The sequence below is a fragment of the Larus michahellis genome, chromosome 2 (genome assembly GCF_964199755.1).
Source record: "Larus michahellis chromosome 2, bLarMic1.1, whole genome shotgun sequence".
Taxonomy (NCBI): Eukaryota; Metazoa; Chordata; class Aves; order Charadriiformes; family Laridae; genus Larus; species Larus michahellis.
This window is the reverse complement of record NC_133897.1, coordinates 63,823,519-63,842,641: the sequence shown is the minus strand read 5'-3', so window position 1 is coordinate 63,842,641 and position 19,123 is coordinate 63,823,519. Positions and strand designations below refer to the sequence as shown.

Sequence of the window (19,123 nt, the reverse complement as noted above, 5' to 3'; positions counted from 1 at the left end):
CCCTCAGTGGGCGGGGCGGAGGCCTCTGGACCGTACCAAGCGTGAAGGCGGGCGGGGAGGGGCGGGAGAACAGCTTGGACCGTACTAAGCGAGGGAGGGGTGCCGAGGTAGCGGAGGCGGGATCGGGTGTGACATGGCGGGGCCTGCGAGAGGCCCCCTGCGTCGGGGCTGGGGCCAGGCAGAGGGGTTGTCCTCTCAGGGGTCTCAGTGCCACCACCCCACCCGCTGCGGAGACAACCCCAAGCGAGGGGGCCTGGGCTGGGGCCTGGCTCCTGGGCGATGGCCGAGAGGTTGCCCCAAGAGGGCAGCCAAAGTGGCGGGTGGCCCTGTGGGGGTGGGCAGGTTGTGCCGCCTGCCTGATGGCCTGGGGCCGCGGGCATCTCCCCTTGCCAGTGGGGCATGGAGCTGTGCTGGGGCGGGTGGCGTGGTGTGGCTGGCCGGCCCGTGGGCGCTGCTGGGTGGCACGGGGAGGATGAAATGGAGGTCACCATGGCCCGAATCTCTGCCCGCTCTGTGGACGTGAAAAAACTCCCATGTGCCTCCATTAGATTCGGTTGAGGAGATGGCGCAAGAGAGAGAGCAGCTCCGTGCATCTCCTGGTTACGGAGGATTTTGCCACTATAGGAACCCGCAGCAATGGGTTAGTGCTAGCAGTGGCCTGAGCGCTCTGTGATAATAGAGGTATGTCTGACCCAGCTGGATCACAACTGCGTACCCACGTTCAGTGTTCCTTTCTGAAGGGACACGGTGGGGTGAATGTGTACCCGTGGCAGGGAACGGGGATACCCCCCCGGGAAGCTCCGAATCCCCCCGCCCCGCTCCAGCGGCGTGCCGGGCAGGGGTTAATCGGGCTGCGGCGCAGCCGGGCGGCCCCCCCGCAGTGGCGGGGCGGGAGCTGGAGCTGGCGGCTCCTGCGGCCTTGGTAGGGTCGCAGCTGGAGGAGAGGCATCGTCGGGAAGGCACCAGCCCTGGGTAAGCCTGTGGTGGTTGTTCAGGTAATTCCTTTTCTTCTACAGAGAAATTAGTGTGAAGGGTTTACTCTGGATAACGCGTGCTGTTAACTTTTAAAACAGAGCTAGGAAAAACTGTGTAACTTACTTTGGTGTGATTTTGGCAAAGTCCAAAATGATACGGCAGCCCCGGTCGAAAGATCTGCAAGTAAGTAGTAAGTCAAGCGTCCACCAAAGAAATTAGGCCAGGTTAGAAAAACAGTGACACTGAAGTTAATACTTACACGTGGTTCTTTTTATTTGCCCACTTGTCTCAATCTAATTAATATTTTCAAAGTTTTCTCTGCATTCTGAGCGCCAGAACTTATCAGTACACCTACATTATTATCAGTGTTATATTTGATTCGATGCATACATGGAATCAGATAATCTTACATAATTAGAACATGTGAGGACAGACAGCTTTAGAAAAAAAAAAAAACAAACAAAAAAACCCCAGAGAGTTAGCAATACTGCACATGATACTAGTCCAAAACCAAAACTGTCATATCCTTAACAGGTGTTACATTGAGCACACTGGACAAGACATCTGGTATCTGAATAATTATGTTCAGGAGCAAAGGATTTGGTCTACTAAAACTGATTCCCTTGATGTCTGGCCAGCCAAATTTGGCTTATAAATTTATTCATCCAGCTATTGCTTCTCATGGACATCGCTGTCACAGGAGAAGTGTGGATTACAGACAGAGGTACAAGACATGCCCAGGTAGTGCTGGAGGACGAACACTAAGTGCTCCTCAGACCAAGGTTGGTATCTGGAGAGCCCCCTTCCCTCTGCAAGGTTCCTTTAAGTAGTTTTAGTTTTCTACTATCGATATAATTTTTTAAGATTGTACCTGCTACTAACAGAACCCCAGTTCTTGAACCAAAGCTGCAGTCTATTAATGGTTCACGTGCACAACAAACATGGCTGAAATTGTGGTGGACTCAGTGTGTCCACACCAATGAGAAGACTAATTACATGCAACTAGCCTGTTTCTAGTGCACCAGCTGGTTTGTTTAAAGCTGAATCAGCTCTTTCTGTGCTGAACTGTGGCTTCCCCATGAATCACCTTTCTGCGTGTGGAATTTAGGAAGTGCTTCTAAAATGAACGCGGGTCTGAACTCTGGCCTTCGTGAGTGGTGTACTGTAGTGGAGGGGAAGTGGTGATGAAAACAACTGATGTAGTACAGTGCTGCCTTACTGGCATCTGCCGGTTAGTTGGTCATATCTGGCACCCAGTTTTCCATCACTTAATAGCATAAGGTTTAGTTGCTGTCCAGTCTGAGTAAGTTGCTGCAGGAGCATCAGGTTCTGCTCACCAAGAAGCTGGGCAAGGCTGTCACAATGTGACATGAAATCTTGCCTTTTATTCTATGCGTCATTCATTCTAGAGGGTGAATCTAGCTTATTCTTCTAGGGTCATGATGTGTAATACTCTAAGAAATATACAGATGGCAGCTAGGGAGATCTGCACAATTTTCACAGCCATGTGGGGCTGGCAGGGTTCAAAATACTTCAGTTGGCAAGAAATAGATTAGATATATTTGAGAACGTGGTATTCCTTTGTAATATGGTTGCAATATTCATCTCATTGCTTTATTTGCTGCTGTGCAGAACTGGTTAGTGTTATCAGAGGAACTGCTCCTGGTGAAGTGCAGACCTGTCCTAACGTGGAGGCCCCTTCTAGGCCATGTACAGCAGCAGACTGGAGCTGAAACAGAAATGCAGGTCAAGGCCAGGATAAAGCAGTATTACTGGTGTCAAGATTGGAAGCATTTAATAGATGCAGTTGGGGTAAGTCTGAGTTTGCTCAGGACAAGGGTAAATACGGTTTGATGGAAACTTCCAATCTGCAATGACGCCTTTTTGTCACAGGTTTGAATTCTGGTTACTTGCTGAAGGCTTGTGTGAGAGGACTGAAGCAGCAGGAGATTCCTGCCCAGCACTGTGTGCCCAGAATAAACCAGCATACTGCTTTGGAAAACTGTTCTGATTCAGTTTGCACAATGTCAGGTTTCCTGGACCCAAGTCTAGGACACAGTGTGGGATAGAGACCTAAAGCAAGTGGAGCACAGCAAACAGAATTGTAAGAAGTTAGACATGAATGATGTTAAGGCACATGGTGAATCTTCAGCTACCATTTTTGTCAATAAGGGCTGCAGTTCTCCCCTCTAATTATGCATGTGGCTATCTGTGGTGCCCCTGTCTTATTGCAGGATACAATACATTTGCACGGGTGTTGCAGAGAGGACTGGGCTCAGAACTGTCTGGGCAGGGGAGAAGTTCTAGTATGAAGGATTGTGCAGCCAGTAAGACTTACAGTGTCACCTCTAGTGCTCTTCCCCACTGGTTCAGCATACAGGCATGGGCGTGCTAAATTTTGCAGGAGGTAAGTTCAGGTACAGATCTGGATGTTTAAAACACTGAAGACAAGCAGTGCAGCAGCAGTCCAAGGATGGCCCTTCATTGTGCAAATATGTTAGACCTAAACCATTTCTGAGAGATGTTTGTCAGACCCCTCTGAGCCTCAGTGCCTCCCTACACCACCTGTGGCTTCACTGACCGTAATCTAGGCAAGAAACTTTGACTAGTTTCTTGACTAGTAGCCTCTGTTTCATACCATTGTTTATAGAAATAAATCTGTGAGTAAGGTTGAGAAGCTACCAGATTTGTATGAAATCAATATTGATTCAGGACTACAATGAAACTATTTGAGAAGAACACTTTGTAGGACTGGATTTAGATCTAAGGGGATGGATATTACTTGGTGTTATAGTCTAAATCAGCACTTAGTGAAAATATTGGGAAGTTGTCTAATGTGCCACACTAGTACCAAATGACTGGATTTATTCTGTATCATTAAAAGCAGTGTTGAGTTTCATCCGTTTCCTGTTTTACAGATGTGAATTTAAATGATCACTACAGCATCACTCGTTTAAGGGTGTTCTCCAAAACAAAGGAGTATTTTCTTCTCTTGCTCTGTTGCAGATCATGGCAGAAGAGGAGTTGCCAGGTGTTTTGATTCTGGATGTAGGAGGAACTCATGGTGTGCTAGAAGACCTTGCAGCACTTTTGAAAAAACACTTTCGCCTTATCACCATGAAAGAATTTCTTGAAAACAAAAAAGAAATGAGCAAAAAAATCCAATCTGTTTTCGTGTTTGAATGCAGGCCAACTATTGACCAGGAGCTTCTAGAAAGCCTGCCTAATTTAAAGGTAATTGGAAACTCCGGGGTTGGAGTCGATCACTTAGACTTGAAAATGATTTCTAACTTTGGCGTAAAAGTGACCAACACGCCACATGCTGTGGCAGACCCAACAGCAGACATAGGAGTGGCTTTGATGCTGGCCTCTGCCAGAAGACTAGTGGAAGGTAATGTTTTAAATTTTCCTGGATCTTCGCTACTTCTTTGGCATATCTCACTTTTACTATGATACAGATGATCTGTCTGAATCAATATTTGGGATGCTTTTACAGGGAAAAAAGTTTCTGAGGACTCCATTTTCAGAGGCCTCTGCTTTTCATGTCCCTCTTCTCTTTAGGGCAGTAGTGACAAGAGTAAGGCCTTTGTCTAAACTGTGCACTTTAAAGTCACTTTTGATATCCTATTTGGAATAATTTCTGGCGCTTAGTTTTCCTCTGGCGTTCACTGGGTAGGTTGTTTGTACCTGTAAAAACTGAATACAAAATGCATCCAAATCAGATGTCACCACTTCTCCATTTCCCCTTGGAGCAAGTGTTAGGAACTATGGGAAGGTACAAAGCATTAATGGCCATATCCCCATCTCTAGAGCAGTAATTAATATAACTCGTCATTTTTTTCCTGCTTCTGCCAGTGAGTTGTAAACAATACAACCAATGGGTTGTATTTCCAGAAAAGCATCAGCATTTTTATTGAAATAGCTGATAATTCTTTTGACAAAGTTATTCCAAACTGTACCAACAACATTAGTTTGTGTCCTTAAAGGTAGGTCCTTTCCCCACATGCCCTTGCCATGCAATGCCTTTCAGGGGAAGGAAGGTGTCAGTAGAGACTACCACAAGAAGTTGCCTTTGTCTTCAGGGACTCAGTCTTTCTGTCACCACTGCTCCGCCCCTGAGCAGGAAATAGCACCTCTGTCCCGGTGATGTTTTCCCATTATTGATGGACCTTGAGTTGTTTGCATAAAAACTCATAGAGATCCCTGGCTGAGCTGGAATTTGCAGCCTTCACCCCCACTCAGGCAGTGGAGCTGCTTTGTCTTGTGATCCAGGAGAGAAATGGTGAGATTTACCCTAGGTAAAAAAAAGTGAAGTCAATGCTCGCAGGATGGTAAGTGTCAAAGAAGCTATTTTTGAACTTCCAAGAAAATACTGCGGCCACAGAAGGGTTAATTCCCTAAGGAGCCATTCCTCCCAGCACAGTACCCACCTGGGAGCCACCCTTTGTTACTGGCTCCAGCCCTGTCTGTTACAGGGAATGGCACCATCCAGGCCCTTCTATAAACTGATCAAAATTAGCAAGGATGTTTTGTGAGGGATCCTCCAGAGCCTTGCTGCTGTGATGGTGAGAAGCTTGCTTTCCCCCAAACCTACGTTATAGTCGGTTTGTACCCATTTAGCATGTATTTACATTCAGGCTGCCAGATTACGGTTTCTCCAGACACTAAGTATTTTGCTGTGGACTGGCTGGGAGTGGAAGTAACCAGAGCAACGCTTGGGATCATCGGGATGGGCAGCATTGGGTACAAAGTGGCTCAGAGAGCCAGAGCCTTCAACATGAGGATCCTGTACCATAACAGGAACCGGAGGTAAAAAACGTCTGGTTTCTGCATGTAATTAGTCAGAGGCAGTGACAAAAAACACAGCTCTGCTCTGTCTCCCTGGTCATCCTAGGCACTTCTGGCAGCAGCATGAGGAGCACCAGCATGCCGCCGCTTCCTTGCTTTGGCTCCCTACTGCTCCCCTGGGGAAACAGCTCCCCCTCGCCTCCTGCGCTCGCTCTGCCCTGGTCAGCAGTTTGGAACAAGAGCTGTGTAACCTTTATAAAGGTGTTGTCCAAGCAAACAAGGGCTTGTGCCCTCACTGTGTCCCCTGTCCTGCCAGACTCTTCTTCAGGCTTCTGGCAGCATCCCTGGCCCACCCAGCCAGTCACCCCTCTCCTCAGCCCAGCCAGATCACTCATCACATCAGCACCAATTGCAAGGGTCTTATCTTCTCTCAGTTTTATAGTTCCCTTTCTTTCAGACTTCACTTCCCCTTCATTCTTTTTTCCACCTCAAGTCCTAACTCACATGTCAGGCAAGGAGAGACTCTATAACAGAGGTTGGCATAGACCCAGGAGACAAGAGTGGGGTCTGACTCTGTCCCCAGCCTCCTATACTTAATATCACCTACGTGCTTTGCTTTCACACATACATCACTCCTTCAGTGTCCCATCACTCCTCTAGCCTCTTGCTCCCTCTAGCCCACATCCTTCCCTCCTCCCTTCCACCATCTCTACCTGTCAATGTGTTTTCCTTTACCTTGGCCTCAAACCTCTTGATCTCCATGCTGTTCCAGATCTCTCCTAGGGTTGATTGATTGTTAAAGCCAGTTAAAAAGAGTTATGCCGATTTTTTCATTAGAAGGAAGGAGGAGGAAGAGGCAGTTTGTGCCCACTACTGCGAGAAGATGGAAGACTTGCTGCAGCAATCCGACTTCGTTATGCTGGTTGTGAACTTGACTCCTGAGACTCAAAAACTGATTGGGAAAAAGGAGCTGGGGCTGATGAAACCTACAGCTACTCTTATAAACATCAGCCGAGGTAGGATGGCCTAAAAGCGCTGTTTGTGTTGCGTTAAGGTTGTGTTTTGTCTGATTATGTTTACATTCTCCCCTCCAACCTCAGCCTGTGATATCCCTGTGTTGTTTGAGTCAAAAAGTAGCCAGCAGTCTACAAACGAATGATTTATCATAGATCAGATGCTATGTGTTCAAAGGTCCCGTGGAATTTAGGGGTGCTCAGCAGATGTTCTGTTCTCTTTGGCCTTATCCTAAAGACAGCTTTTTTAGTGGAAATAACTGAAAGGTTTATTATCACCAATGATGAATGGGGTACAAGGAAAAACATTTCATTCCAAACAAGTTTCATTTGGAACAGCTTTGTAGAGAAGAAATCTCACATGAGATTACAGATCTGTTGGCACTGAACAGGCATATAAGAGAGAGATTATAGTTTCAGTAAGCAATGCAGAGGTAAAAGTGGAAAGCTTGAAGAGGTTAAATGATTTGTGTATAATAATACAGGAAGTCAGTGTCAAAATGAGGAAAAGACTGAAAGCAGTCATATCCCAGGAAAGACCTTATGCAGTGGACCATAATCCTCCCCTAGTTAAAGATTAATAAATAAAATCTCTGTTTTGTTTGGTTAATGGTTACTAAAAAGACATTCTACTTTCTAATAAGATGAAGATCCTGTAATTTTTCTGACTAGACCCCTGAGACCGTTCCCCATTCCCAGGTAAAAACGTGTTCATTAACTTGTCATGATAGCAAGATTTAATTTCAATGCAGGTGCAGTTATTGATCAAGATGCATTGGTAGAAGCTCTCCAGAATAAGGTTATTAGAGCTGCTGCTCTGGATGTGACATACCCTGAGCCTCTGCCAAGGTAGAGAGACCTGTTTACCATTCTGTTAGTCTGAAATGTTTTAAATGGTGTGCAAAAGTGTGCTCATAATCTTGATCTCCATAAGGAGTCTCTCTCACTGTTTAAGAGCAAAACCACAGCCTGTTTCGCACAGTCATAAATAAATGACAAACTGTTCTCCTTGCCCACGTCTGTCAGTTCTTTGCCTTACCCGTCAGTTAGGCGGGCAGTGAGACCAATCGAGAGGAAGAAGAGATGGGTTAACAAGCGTCACACAACTTTCTGCTGGTTCTATCTCAACATGCCATTGCGGTTACCAGAGGTTCAGTTCTTAACAGCTAGCATGGGATAACCGCAGAGTAAATTCCCTGTGTAATACATTCTGTTCTTTCTGTTTCTTACAGAGATCATCCTTTATTAAAATTAAATAACATCATCATAACCCCTCACATTGGAACCGCAACAGTCCAAGCTATCCGTATGATGGCAGAAGAAGCAATAGCAAATATGCTGGCTGTTCTCAACGGCCAACCCATTCCAAGTGAAGTGTTTCCCAAATGACGTGTGCCAAATGATATCACTAAATCTCATGTCTATGGGAAGGCACTATTTCTTACAGTACCACATTAAAGGAAAGCAACCTGTTCTTGCACTGCTCTTGCCGTCGTGATACTGCAAAGCTGTCCTCTCATTAGGCTTGATCTGTACTGTTATTTACAATTCTGAAAAATAAAGTGGAATTAATAAAAGGGATTTGTTTAAAAATTTTGAATTTAGTAGTTATGCACTTTGGTATCTTCAGTCTATTATTTCAAAGAATACTTGTGTTCTCTCCCCAGTACTTGCTGCTAGACAATGATAAGCCAGTACACCAGGCAGTTTGTCTAACACTCTTGAATATATTAAAGCTGAATTGAGCATTAATTCCCTGCAGAAATTTGACGGTATCCTGAAACATTTTTCAGCCAATATTGAAATATTTTATTTTTATATCAAAACATTGAAGAAAGCAGACTCCTTTGAAATGATCGTAGGCCTAAAGTTTTCTAATGTAAGAAGAGCTCTACTTCATCTAGAAGTTAAGTGAAAGCAAAGCCAATCATTGAAAAAATATCTTTGGTTTTCCTGAGCGTATCCTGTGAAAACCAAAATAAATCCCAAGAGATTTTGTTCCTTCGGGCAGACAAAAATGATGCTTTTATCTTGACTGGCCATGAAACAATAGTAGGTCTACCACTGAAATCGCATGGGTGAGGGCACAGACTAAAGCAAAATTAGTGATCAGTCCTAAATTCCAGCCCAGAGCCAAGCTTTTTCTCACATTCTCTTTGCTATGAGCAAGCTACAAAGTCAAAAAATTCAGTAAAATGTTTGTCACCTCCATAAAATCAGAAGGCCTTTCCATTAATTTGCAGTATGGTCAAGCTTCTTGAAGGGATGGTAAAATGAAGTTTTAGCCCAGGAAGTATAGACAGGCCAAGAGTTAGACATTCAGATGCAAATAGTGAAATACTACTATCGAGACAACAGCAAGTATTGCTATAGGGGATTCCAAGATCTCCAGCCCTTCCACAGCTCTCCCTGCAACTCTCCCCAAAATTCCTATGGAAAATCAATGATCAATGATAGCTCTAAATAATCTATTTTTAAAAAAAAAAAAAAAGCTGTCCATTCACAGACCCTCTGGGAACCACAAACAGATTGTGGTTCTGTGATTCCTGAAAAAAAAAAAAAAGAAAAGTTTTAATTTAAGTGCATAAATCCTTCTTGCAAAACACTTGCCTAAGCATCTATTATTTTGTTAACTTAGGGTAGCCTCAGGAGAAGGTACTGCAATTAAGAAGTCACTGGTGTCTCTTCAGGACAGGAGGCTGCAAAAATCTCTGGACTGAAGCATTTAAAAATTAATCTGGTAACTCAAAGTTCATGGTGAACCTGTGCAATTTATTTTCACAAACGAGATTTGGTCCAACATTTTTCTAAGCTACTTAGACATGGTAATTTGTGATTTGGGGTAGGGAAGGGGATTTATCGCACCAGACTATTGGTGCTCTGAAACTAAGTGATGAATGAGAAATAATTGTGTGTGTTATGAGCTTGGTGGCAGTGTGTGTGTGTGTAATTGGTAGTATACTTAAAAGAGCAGCTTTCTTGTCTTGGTTTGTTTACCTTCCTATCTAAATACGTGGTTTATGAGATCTCTTGTCATAGATGTCACGAAACAGGACGTGAAAGTGATTTTTCTTTAAAATGTCTGTAAATAATTATATGTCTGTCTTGTGACACTTTGTGTCTTTCTTCTTTGTGCAGATCATGGGAGGAGGAGAGCTCCCGGGGCTTTTAGTAAATGAAATCAGTGGCATACATGGTATACTGCATGGCCATGTGGTGTTCCTGAAGAAACATTTCTGCCTCATAACCATGAAGGAATTTCTTGAAAACAAAAAGCATATGAGCAAAAAGGTCCAAGCAGTCTATTTGTGGTGGCACAAACCAGTCATTGACCAAGAGCTCCTCCAGAGCCTGCCAAACTTGAAAGTGATTGCGAATTCAGGAGTAGGGATGGATCACCTGGATCTGAAACTTGTAGCTAGCTTTGGTGTGAAGATGGCTAATGCACCACGTGCTGTTTCCAGCAGCACAGCAGATACCGGGATGGCTTTGCTGCTGGCATCTGCTAGAAGTCTAGTGGAAGGTAACATCTCACTTCTTTTGTGGCTTCTAAAAATCATACAAGATTTACCTACCATTAACTTAACTTTTCCTGGAGTTATCTGTAGTGCACATAGTTTCACATAAAATGTGAAAATCTAAATATGTTGGGTTGGCAAATAGAATAATCAGTATTTTCATGTATTTTATGTATTATAAATATACCTAAGTTATTACATTATACACAAACATACATAACATATATTTCAACCAGTTATAAATAAAATCATAAGAGTTCCTTTTTCACAGGTCACCAGCCTGGGTTGAAAATACTTGAGCAGAATCTTACCACATTTGATTCAAATTTTTGCTTTATGGACAGGGCTTGGTCTTAGAAGCTGTGTCATGGTTTGGGCTGGACTGGCCACTGAAATGATACGGCTGTAGACTTAATTTAACCGTTTCAGATGAACTGAAGTGTGCTTTCTACATATGAAATCTTTAAATTTCATTACCTTCTTCAGCAGTGAAGTTTCAGTGATTTTGACATTTGGCTGACATAAGACATGCTTCTTGGTGTGATAGTGTTACAGCGCTATTGACCAAAAATGGGGGATGCCAAAGATCAGACGATCGCAGCAATCACAGGCTGGCAGAAGAAGAATGTGGGAGGCAACAATGGAGCAGAATAAGGGTATATGCTGTAAGCTGGGTCTGACAGAGGCACGGGCCTATTCTCAGGGACTGAACTGGATTGGTGCAGAACTGGGAATTTAAGGAGCATTAGAGAGCAACAAGGCAGCCTGCTCCACTTTCTGCTAGTAGTATCCTTTCTAGTTTCTTCCACAATCTTTTCTTGCCATTTCCCCGAGTAAACCCGCCCTTGGCTTGGTTAGAATGCCTCCTGCTTCAGGAAGAGATCCTCCAGATTTATCCCATCACATTTACCAACCTTTGATTTGCTAGCTGTACCGCAGGATTCATAGAAACTCAAAGGAGACTTGTCTCCCCCTAAATCTGTTTCTACCTCACAAAGAGGAGACAGATTAAAAGGGAGATTAATTTTTTGTTCCCATCTGCATAAACTATCCGTGGTGACCTTTCCGGTAGCTCTGCCCTGGCGTGACTGAGTTTATCCTGAGGCATGTTTTGATACTTTCACAATATTCTGCTCATGTTTTAGAAGAGCTAGCACTATCAGAAGGCTGAAATATCAGAAGCCTGTCACCTTGCTAGCAGACTAATAAGTGCTGTCTCTGTGCATATAAGTTTATTTTTGGTGTTATAGAACTATGCAAAATTTTGCAGGTTTAACAGATAATTATGGAAATTACCGAGTAATGATTTTTAAAGAAGTCATATTTTGCTTTCCATGGAGAGTGGCAGAGGTGAACAGGAAACTTGTTCTTATTCTAAGTAGCAAAAGCAACATCTCGTGTTATTCTCCACGTGACATTTCCAAAGTCTGCAGTGTTACTGGCAATAATTATTTTGATTGCTGATGCAGAACAGGGCGATATTTTTATGGATCTAAAGGGATTTTTAGGGGAGATTACATTAAAAAGCTTTTTTGTAGTAGGGTGAGAATAAATGGGAACGTCACGTACATGGGGAGGGGAAAGAAGATCTATTAGGGAGTCACCTAGGATGTTACAAAAACCATTGCTATTTAAAATTGTGTGTTTGTAACCTTTAAAGGTGTACTATAGTAGCACAACAAGCCCAGACTCTTTTGCCGCGTTCCTCTGTGTTAGAACCCATTCATTTCTCATGTTGGAGTGTTTTTCTTGCAGGCTATCACATTGCAATTTCTTCGCGTATGGAGTACTGTGAAGCTGATTTTTTGGGTGTTGAAGTTACTGGAGCTACTCTGGGGATTATTGGCATGGGCAGAATTGGGTATAAGATTGCTCTGAGGGCAAAAGCATTTGAAATGAACATTTTGTACCACAACAGGACACGGAGGTAAAGATATGTCTTGATCTTAATTACAGCAGAAACTCCCTTTTAGATAGTCATTATTTCCTTTTCAAGGAATTATGTCAGGAATATAGCAAGAAATGAGGGAATAGGGCCGAGATTAAAGCAAAAGATATAAACAGAACTGTTGCCTCAAATCAGTCATGTAAGGAATTACTTGGCGATTAAACACTTGGAAACTTAGTTTAGGTTTTATATTAGAAATTCCAGCATTTCCTGGAGATGTGAACAGGAAAGGGAAAATCAAGCTTATACCTTTTTTATTCTTACGATACCTTACTATAGTGATGCATAACTCTACCTTTTGTTTATTTTTTCCCCATATTTCAGGAGTGATCTTGTTGAAACTCTGAATGGCTGGGGTACTAGGAAACGTATACTTGGTGCAATATGAAAACTGATTAACTTGAGAGCTGTTCTGGAGAAAGCCTTGTTTCTCTTCAAACCAGTAGGAGTTTTGCCAAGCATTTAACTGGATTTCACCTTTTATTTCTCTCCCCTCCTAACTTTCATATCTGGGAATCTGATCCGAGTTAGAGGTTCAGCACATAGGGGCCCTTCAATGTAAAGGTGTGGGAGATCCCCATGTACTGCTCAAGGCTGCTGCAATCAGGCAAGGTGCAGCCAACAAGCAGAACAAATGTTTACTTCTATAAACCGTGATCTACCCTGAGACAACTTTACTTCTCCCTGGGGGAAGGGAGAAGCTGCAGTGCTACCTCCCGTGGCTTTCAGTGATGTTCTCCATATGCAGGCTGCAGCAGGAGGCTCTAGCTATCCCTAACCAAATCACAAGGGCAGATGAGGCCGGAAATCTCTAGCCTTGCTCGGCATTCCTATTACTTCAGAAATGATAAAAACAGCTCAGCTTTTCACATTAAAAAAAGTGCTAGTGAACACCCTCCTTAAAACCTTTTGGAATTTCTTCATAAACCACAAAAAAGTGAAAATAAGGCACAAATCTGTTTTTTTTGCTGCAGATCATCACTAACTCCCTGTGTTTAACATTTTTCCATCTTTAATGTAAGAGTGCCGTGATGAAAAATCAATGCACAGTGCAACAGAAATTAAAAACCTGCTTATTTTAAAGTACATTTACACTTCAAGCTTATGTGCTGAAGCGACATGCAGTCTGCCAGAACTGGCTGTAGTTCCAATCTTTACCCACTTAATCACTGTTTGTTGACCTGGACACTGAAAGAAAACAATGAAGTGCATGTGTTAGGAGACACATGGTCCAAAGTTACACTGAAGTTATTTTCTTAGTGGACTTATTTCTTTATTTCTAGATTAGGGAGGAGATAATTCAAAGCCATTCTCTTGCAATCGGGAGCAGAAGATTGTACACACAATCTCCTGTCATTGCTTCTTTAGTTCCCAAAGTTCAGGCAGCTAAATTTACAAAGAACAGGAGAAATGGCAAGTATCCTTTTCTATTGTGAAAAGTTCAAACTAAAACTCTTCCTCTGCTTTGGTAACGTTTTTTGTGGAATACTTTATTTTGTTGAAGTCCTGGAGCAGCCAAGGAGCCTGCCCAAGAGCTGCCTTTCTGATTCCACTCATCAGAAAACGACGGGCTCACTGGAGGATGCCAACAGTATGGGGACCGCCAGCATGCTCAGAGTTCACACAGATGAGTTCCGGTGGATCCCACTACTCTGGTTTGAGTGATTACCGTGTCCTGTGAGGTGCACCTACCCCACAGGGGATCCTGGAGAATGCTGCCATCTGTTCCAGTGCTTAGTCTTAGTTCCCTTGCAGGCTTTGAAAGAAGCCCCTGGACCCTGCACTGCAGTGGCTGAGAGGCAGGCATGCAATCTTATCACCTGCTGTAGAGCTTGAAGCCTTCCAGAAGGGCCTAAACAGCCATCTGAAACTAAATTCACCTTTTCTTTTTTGCCACCTGTTTGCTATAAGAATGTAATAATCCTTTAGTTTGTATACCAGGGACACCACTGAAGAACATATTTGCATGCCTGATGCCCTGAAATACACTGTGATCCTTTTTTTTCCCCACCAGGAAAGAGCAAGAGGAGCAAGCTGTCGGCGCTGCTTACTGCAAAAAGATGGACGGTTTGCTCCAGCAGGCAGATTTTGTGATGGTAGTGGTGAGCCTGACACCTCAGACACACAAGCTGATTGGGAAGAGAGAGCTGGAGCTGATGAAACCCACAGCTACTCTCATTAACATCAGCCGAGGTACCATCCAGAACCCCAAAGGGGCCTGAGGAGAAAGTGTGAGCCAGCTCCTGTTGTGTTACAGGCAGCGCAGGACAGATCAGGCATGGCGAAAATGCCTCTTTCTCCCCTTCTAGTCTGTTTTTGCTCTCAGATCGTTACCTGCAAATGACACTCAGAGACACTTTTATTCCACGCCAGGTGGTGTAATTGACCAAGAGGCGCTGGTGACGGCGCTGCAGAGCGGTGTGATCAGGGCCGCAGCTTTGGATGTCACCTACCCGGAACCGCTGCCCAGGTTGCCATCTCTGCCTATTTCTCAGCAAGGATGCGAGGGGTGAGCCCTGCCGGAGGCAGGAGACAGCCCCGCAGCAGCAGGGCAGGGGTCTGGCATCCCCTGGGGCGGAGGTCTCTGTGAAGTGCCGCGCATACGAATGGGAGGCAGCCCCGACGTTGGGTCTGATAACAGGTCAAAGGGAAGCCAGGAAGCAGCAGGAGGGGGCTGGTGTGCCGAGGGGAGCATTAAACCCCCTCCCTAGAATCACCATATGAAGCTGCAGCAGCGCTTCACTTACAAATGGCTTTATCTGAAGGTGCAACTTGCCGTGAATGGGTCATTTGCCGCTTGAGTCGTCTTAGACCTGCTGCACCGCATTGCCCCGAGATTTCCCTCCCCGCGGGCTTGTTTCCCCCATCCAAGGCTGAAGCGCTGCTACCGAGCTGCAAAAAGGCACCTCTACCACAATGGTGCCTCACGGAGTTAACTGCGCTGGCTGCATTTTGGGCTGTGGGGAGTTTGGTCTTGTTATGTCTTGTGTGCCAGGACATCACTGTCCATTATGTGAATCGAAACGGTCGCTCAGGCCATTGTGTAAAGTTAATGTGTCAGGAGGGCTTAATCCTCTTCTGACATAGTTCAAATTCCTGCCTAATAGCAAAAGCCTGTTTCTGGACAAAAGAGCACAGTATAAACTCCTAACATGTCCATTTAATGTCCAAAATCACTTGAACACGCATAATCAGGTTCTATGGATGTAAGCGGGACTTGTGAAGTTATATTAAAATAACTTCATATTTAAATACGGTGCAAAAGCCAAAGTGAGACTCCTCTTTATTTGTACGAACAGCAGTAGGTAACTTAAGCATCTCTTTTTACCTTTCTTCCAGGGATCATGCATTGTTAAAATTAAAGAACGTCATTATAACGCCTCACCTCGGCATTAAAACACACAAGGCCACCTACATGATAACAGAGGAAGCTGTTGAAAACATACTAGCAGCTCTTAATGATCTCCCCATACCCAGTGAAGTACTCCCTAGCTGATGTGCAAAACGATGTAACAGCTCTCTCTTTATTCTTCTCTTTCCCCCCATCAGCTCTAAAGGTTTTTATTCTTATGTCTTCTCTATTAAGAGAAACCTATTCCAAGTGGGCACAGAAAGCTCTGGCTTGGTCTCGCATGTCGTTAAAAAACAGCTTGTACATTTTAATTTCCTTGCAAATTGGAGGAATACATGACTTTTAACTTTCAACCGTATAGATGCACGCAGGCTTTAAAGTGGCTCTGGGAAACCCAACTTCTGATTGCCTATGCGCTTCTTGCCAGGCTCCCTAGTGCTAAAGAATATGTTATTTTAGGTTGCATAATTCACTTTGTTCCCATTCTATTAGCTGTCAAAAACAACAAAGTAAGCTACCTGGCTAGAAATATTATTGATTTTCCACATGGAAGTCTCCTGAGCTCCTGAGACGCAAAATGCTGAGACAAAAGTCAGTTTTCAGAAATGTACCAAGAATCATTTATTCAAAGCAGACTGGATTTTAGAAGACAATTTAAAGCACTAACACTAAGGAAAATTAGTCTTCAAGACGAACATGCTACTATGTGCAGTCTGCCTCCAGATTTTCAACTTTGTGTGAATATTTGGAAGAGCACTTGGAGCCCTCTAAGCCTCCAGCCCCATTCTGTAAATTAGTGGGAACAGAAGTCTGCAAAAACACATGCAGCATTAAAATCCAAATCAATGTTTTCCTTTGTATCACTGCTTCTGGACATTTGCAAGAATAATTACACTTGAAACAGGGAGCTTCACTGACGTAAAGAGGAAAAAATACTTTGACAAATTGCTTTTGTTACTGCAATTATCATTATAGGAAAAATCAGAATGCCATGGCTTTCCTCCACTAGAAATAGCACCTGTATTACAATTAATCATGCAAATTCCACAGGAAAGGGTCTCTTTAAATAGAAGAATGCTAATCCACCTCACTAAAGCTTTGCAGGAAACAGTTTGCTGTCCTCTCAGTTGTCTTTATTTACTCTATTGCCTTAATACAAGTCCAAAAGACAAATAAACCAATACGCAACTCAAAGTGGCAGTGCTATGCATTTTGTTATGTACTATGACTTTATGGATAGTATGATTATTTATCAGTAAAATTTATAGCAAAGTTAGCTGCCATTAAGTGCAGCTAGGATTTTGCCTGTAGTCTCAAGCATCTTTACAGAGCCATTTCCACTCCCTTTTTCTTGCAGCAGATGCTTGCCAAAAGACACTTCCCTTCCACCAGTTGATCATAGGATGATGTTACCAATTCTTGCAGCTGAGGGAAACAAGATGTTGCAGCTTTTCAGGAGCAGCAAGTTAGCCAGGAACGATTTCAAGGCTGTCCCAGGTACCTCCCTGTTCTCAGAGGTGTGGGCGCTCAGCGTGCCTTCCATTGTCACCTGTATGACCTTGACAAAAAGAAGTTTATTCTTTCAAAATAAAAGGCTAAGCGATAAATTACATAACTGAAAACAAAGTGACAAGAAGCTAAAATAGCAGGGAGAAGAAAAAAAAACACCTTTTATTAGATCAATATCCTAAAACTGGAGAAAACACACAAGGTCTTGCACATGCAAACTTTCTCCAGATGTGAAGCAGTGAACATAAAATCAGATACAGTACTTCATTTCACTTCTATGTAAAACAATAGAACATGCTTGGCATTCGCTTGGAGTTTTACCTCTGCTTTTGCAGATATTTCAAGAATCTGGGCTGATTATTTACAGAAGCGTTCCCTGCCGGTGGGGTGCTTTAGACAGGAAGACACAGGCCCAGACAACAGGATACCTGGCAGTCCTTGGAGTGATGGCGTTGGCTCACATACATTGCCTAACGACTTGGCATTCCCCAGACTGGAAATCATCACTTGAAGGACAGCTTCCCAAAATGTCTCCAGGAAGCAACTGCCTCTCTTTTCAAATTACATTGCAAAAAGTGACCCTTTGTTTCATGCCTTTCCTTAATCTATACATGTTTATTGAATAGTATCAAATTAACTGGCATACAGTTAAGGAAACCTTCTTGTGCTTACTAGACACTGTTTCACATTTCTGCTTAGATTGTGCCTGGAAAACACACTACATCCAATCTTAGGATTGCTAAAAATGGATCAAAAAATGCAGCAGCCACATGAGCAAAGAGGCGATCCATTAGAGTTCACCCCATTGATTCAGATTTGTTTGAAACCTTTTGATGGGCAAACAGTACATGATCTGGCACAACGTGCTGCTTCAGTAGTCTGCTGGGAAAGCTGGCCGTACCTAGGGCAAGCAGGTGGTTTAGTGGTAACACTTTGTGGTGGTTTAGAGTCAGTGAAAACAAGTGCATCGCTTGGGTTGCCCTTGCCTGAAACAACAAACTCGTGAATATACATTTCCTGCCTCCGCTTTTTTTGTCCTATGAATCCTGGTCACATATAATACTGCTTTCTAATAATGTAGACACGGGAAATATATGTTCGTATCCAGTTTTGTACTTAAGCATCCCACCTGGGAAATGTATTACATTACATTAAACAAAAGTCTTCTAGGCTAACGCAATACTTCAAAAGTCTAATCCTAAGAAACAATTATTATGCAAGCACCTTATTAACACCGCAGACATCAGCTTGCCCTGCAGTATTACATGGGCACCAATGGCAATTATTTAATAATGGGAATGAAGTTCACGGACTGCGCAATTCTTCTCTCCCCATACCCAGAGACATTTATTTCAGAGAACTTTGTCACAATGCTGGCACAGTAGATCCCCTTCCGTAATAGAAGATGAACAGTACACTGCAACACTAAGTAATTCAGCTTAACACGCTACACGAAGGTCTATGAGGTATCTACAAATTACATCTACTTAGAACATCATAGCGCACTGGTGCAACACTCATCTTGTTTTACCTTAATTAGACTTAGCTTACGGTAATCATTGTTTGATTGCTGTCCACACTCTCCTCTGTGACGTTCTGTGTCCTGGTAACTCGAACAGCTCTTCAATCACTCAAATATGAATGACTTTTTCTGTCAAATATGTTTCTGTACAGATATATCTCCTCCTGAACCATAACTTGAAATTAGATGTTCAAGTTACACAAAAAAAACTTTGAAGCCATCTGATTCTCTCCACATCTAACCACGCAACACACTCATTTTCTTGACATTTGATATGTATGCCCTGGATTTTTGCTTAAAAAGAGTAACAGTCCTTTGACTATTATTTTTTTTGGCTCCTCCGACTAATTGCTCCTTCATTTTTTTCATTCAAATTTATTGATTTGATATAAAAAGGGAAAAACTACCATGTCGTCCTTCCAAAGTTGTTTTTTTTTTTTACCTTCACTACTAAAATGTGTTAGACTTCTTTCATGCTCAGCAAGAATGACTTGTGTC

At 43.2% G+C, this 19,123-nt stretch overlaps 2 protein-coding genes across 13 annotated transcripts; both read left to right on the top strand.

The window, feature by feature from the left end:
* The first annotated feature begins 63 nt into the window (after positions 1 to 63).
* LOC141739107 (putative 2-ketogluconate reductase) lies at positions 64 to 9,836 on the top strand. 12 transcript variants are annotated; one of them, XM_074575744.1, is made up of 8 exons: positions 66 to 107; positions 1,510 to 1,757; positions 2,608 to 2,787; positions 3,982 to 4,366; positions 5,613 to 5,784; positions 6,601 to 6,779; positions 7,529 to 7,625; positions 8,009 to 8,387. In XM_074575744.1, exons 2-8 carry the CDS (start codon positions 1,557 to 1,559, stop codon positions 8,163 to 8,165), a joined length of 1,371 nt encoding a protein of 456 aa, XP_074431845.1. In that variant the 5' UTR covers positions 66 to 107; positions 1,510 to 1,556; the 3' UTR covers positions 8,166 to 8,387. The 12 variants fall into 12 exon arrangements, with proteins under 12 accessions (XP_074431851.1, XP_074431845.1, XP_074431847.1 ...); XM_074575745.1 differs by lacking the exons at positions 66 to 107; positions 8,009 to 8,387 and adding exons at positions 117 to 972; positions 9,415 to 9,836; XM_074575742.1 differs by lacking the exon at positions 66 to 107 and adding an exon at positions 117 to 681.
* LOC141739108 (putative 2-ketogluconate reductase) lies at positions 8,484 to 16,779 on the top strand. The gene is made up of 6 exons (XM_074575753.1): positions 8,484 to 9,601; positions 9,915 to 10,299; positions 12,050 to 12,221; positions 14,257 to 14,435; positions 14,616 to 14,751; positions 15,582 to 16,779. The coding sequence occupies exons 1-6, from the start codon at positions 9,599 to 9,601 to the stop codon at positions 15,736 to 15,738; spliced, it is 1,032 nt and encodes a 343-aa protein (XP_074431854.1). The 5' UTR covers positions 8,484 to 9,598; the 3' UTR covers positions 15,739 to 16,779.
* Positions 16,780 to 19,123: the final 2,344 nt, after the last annotated feature.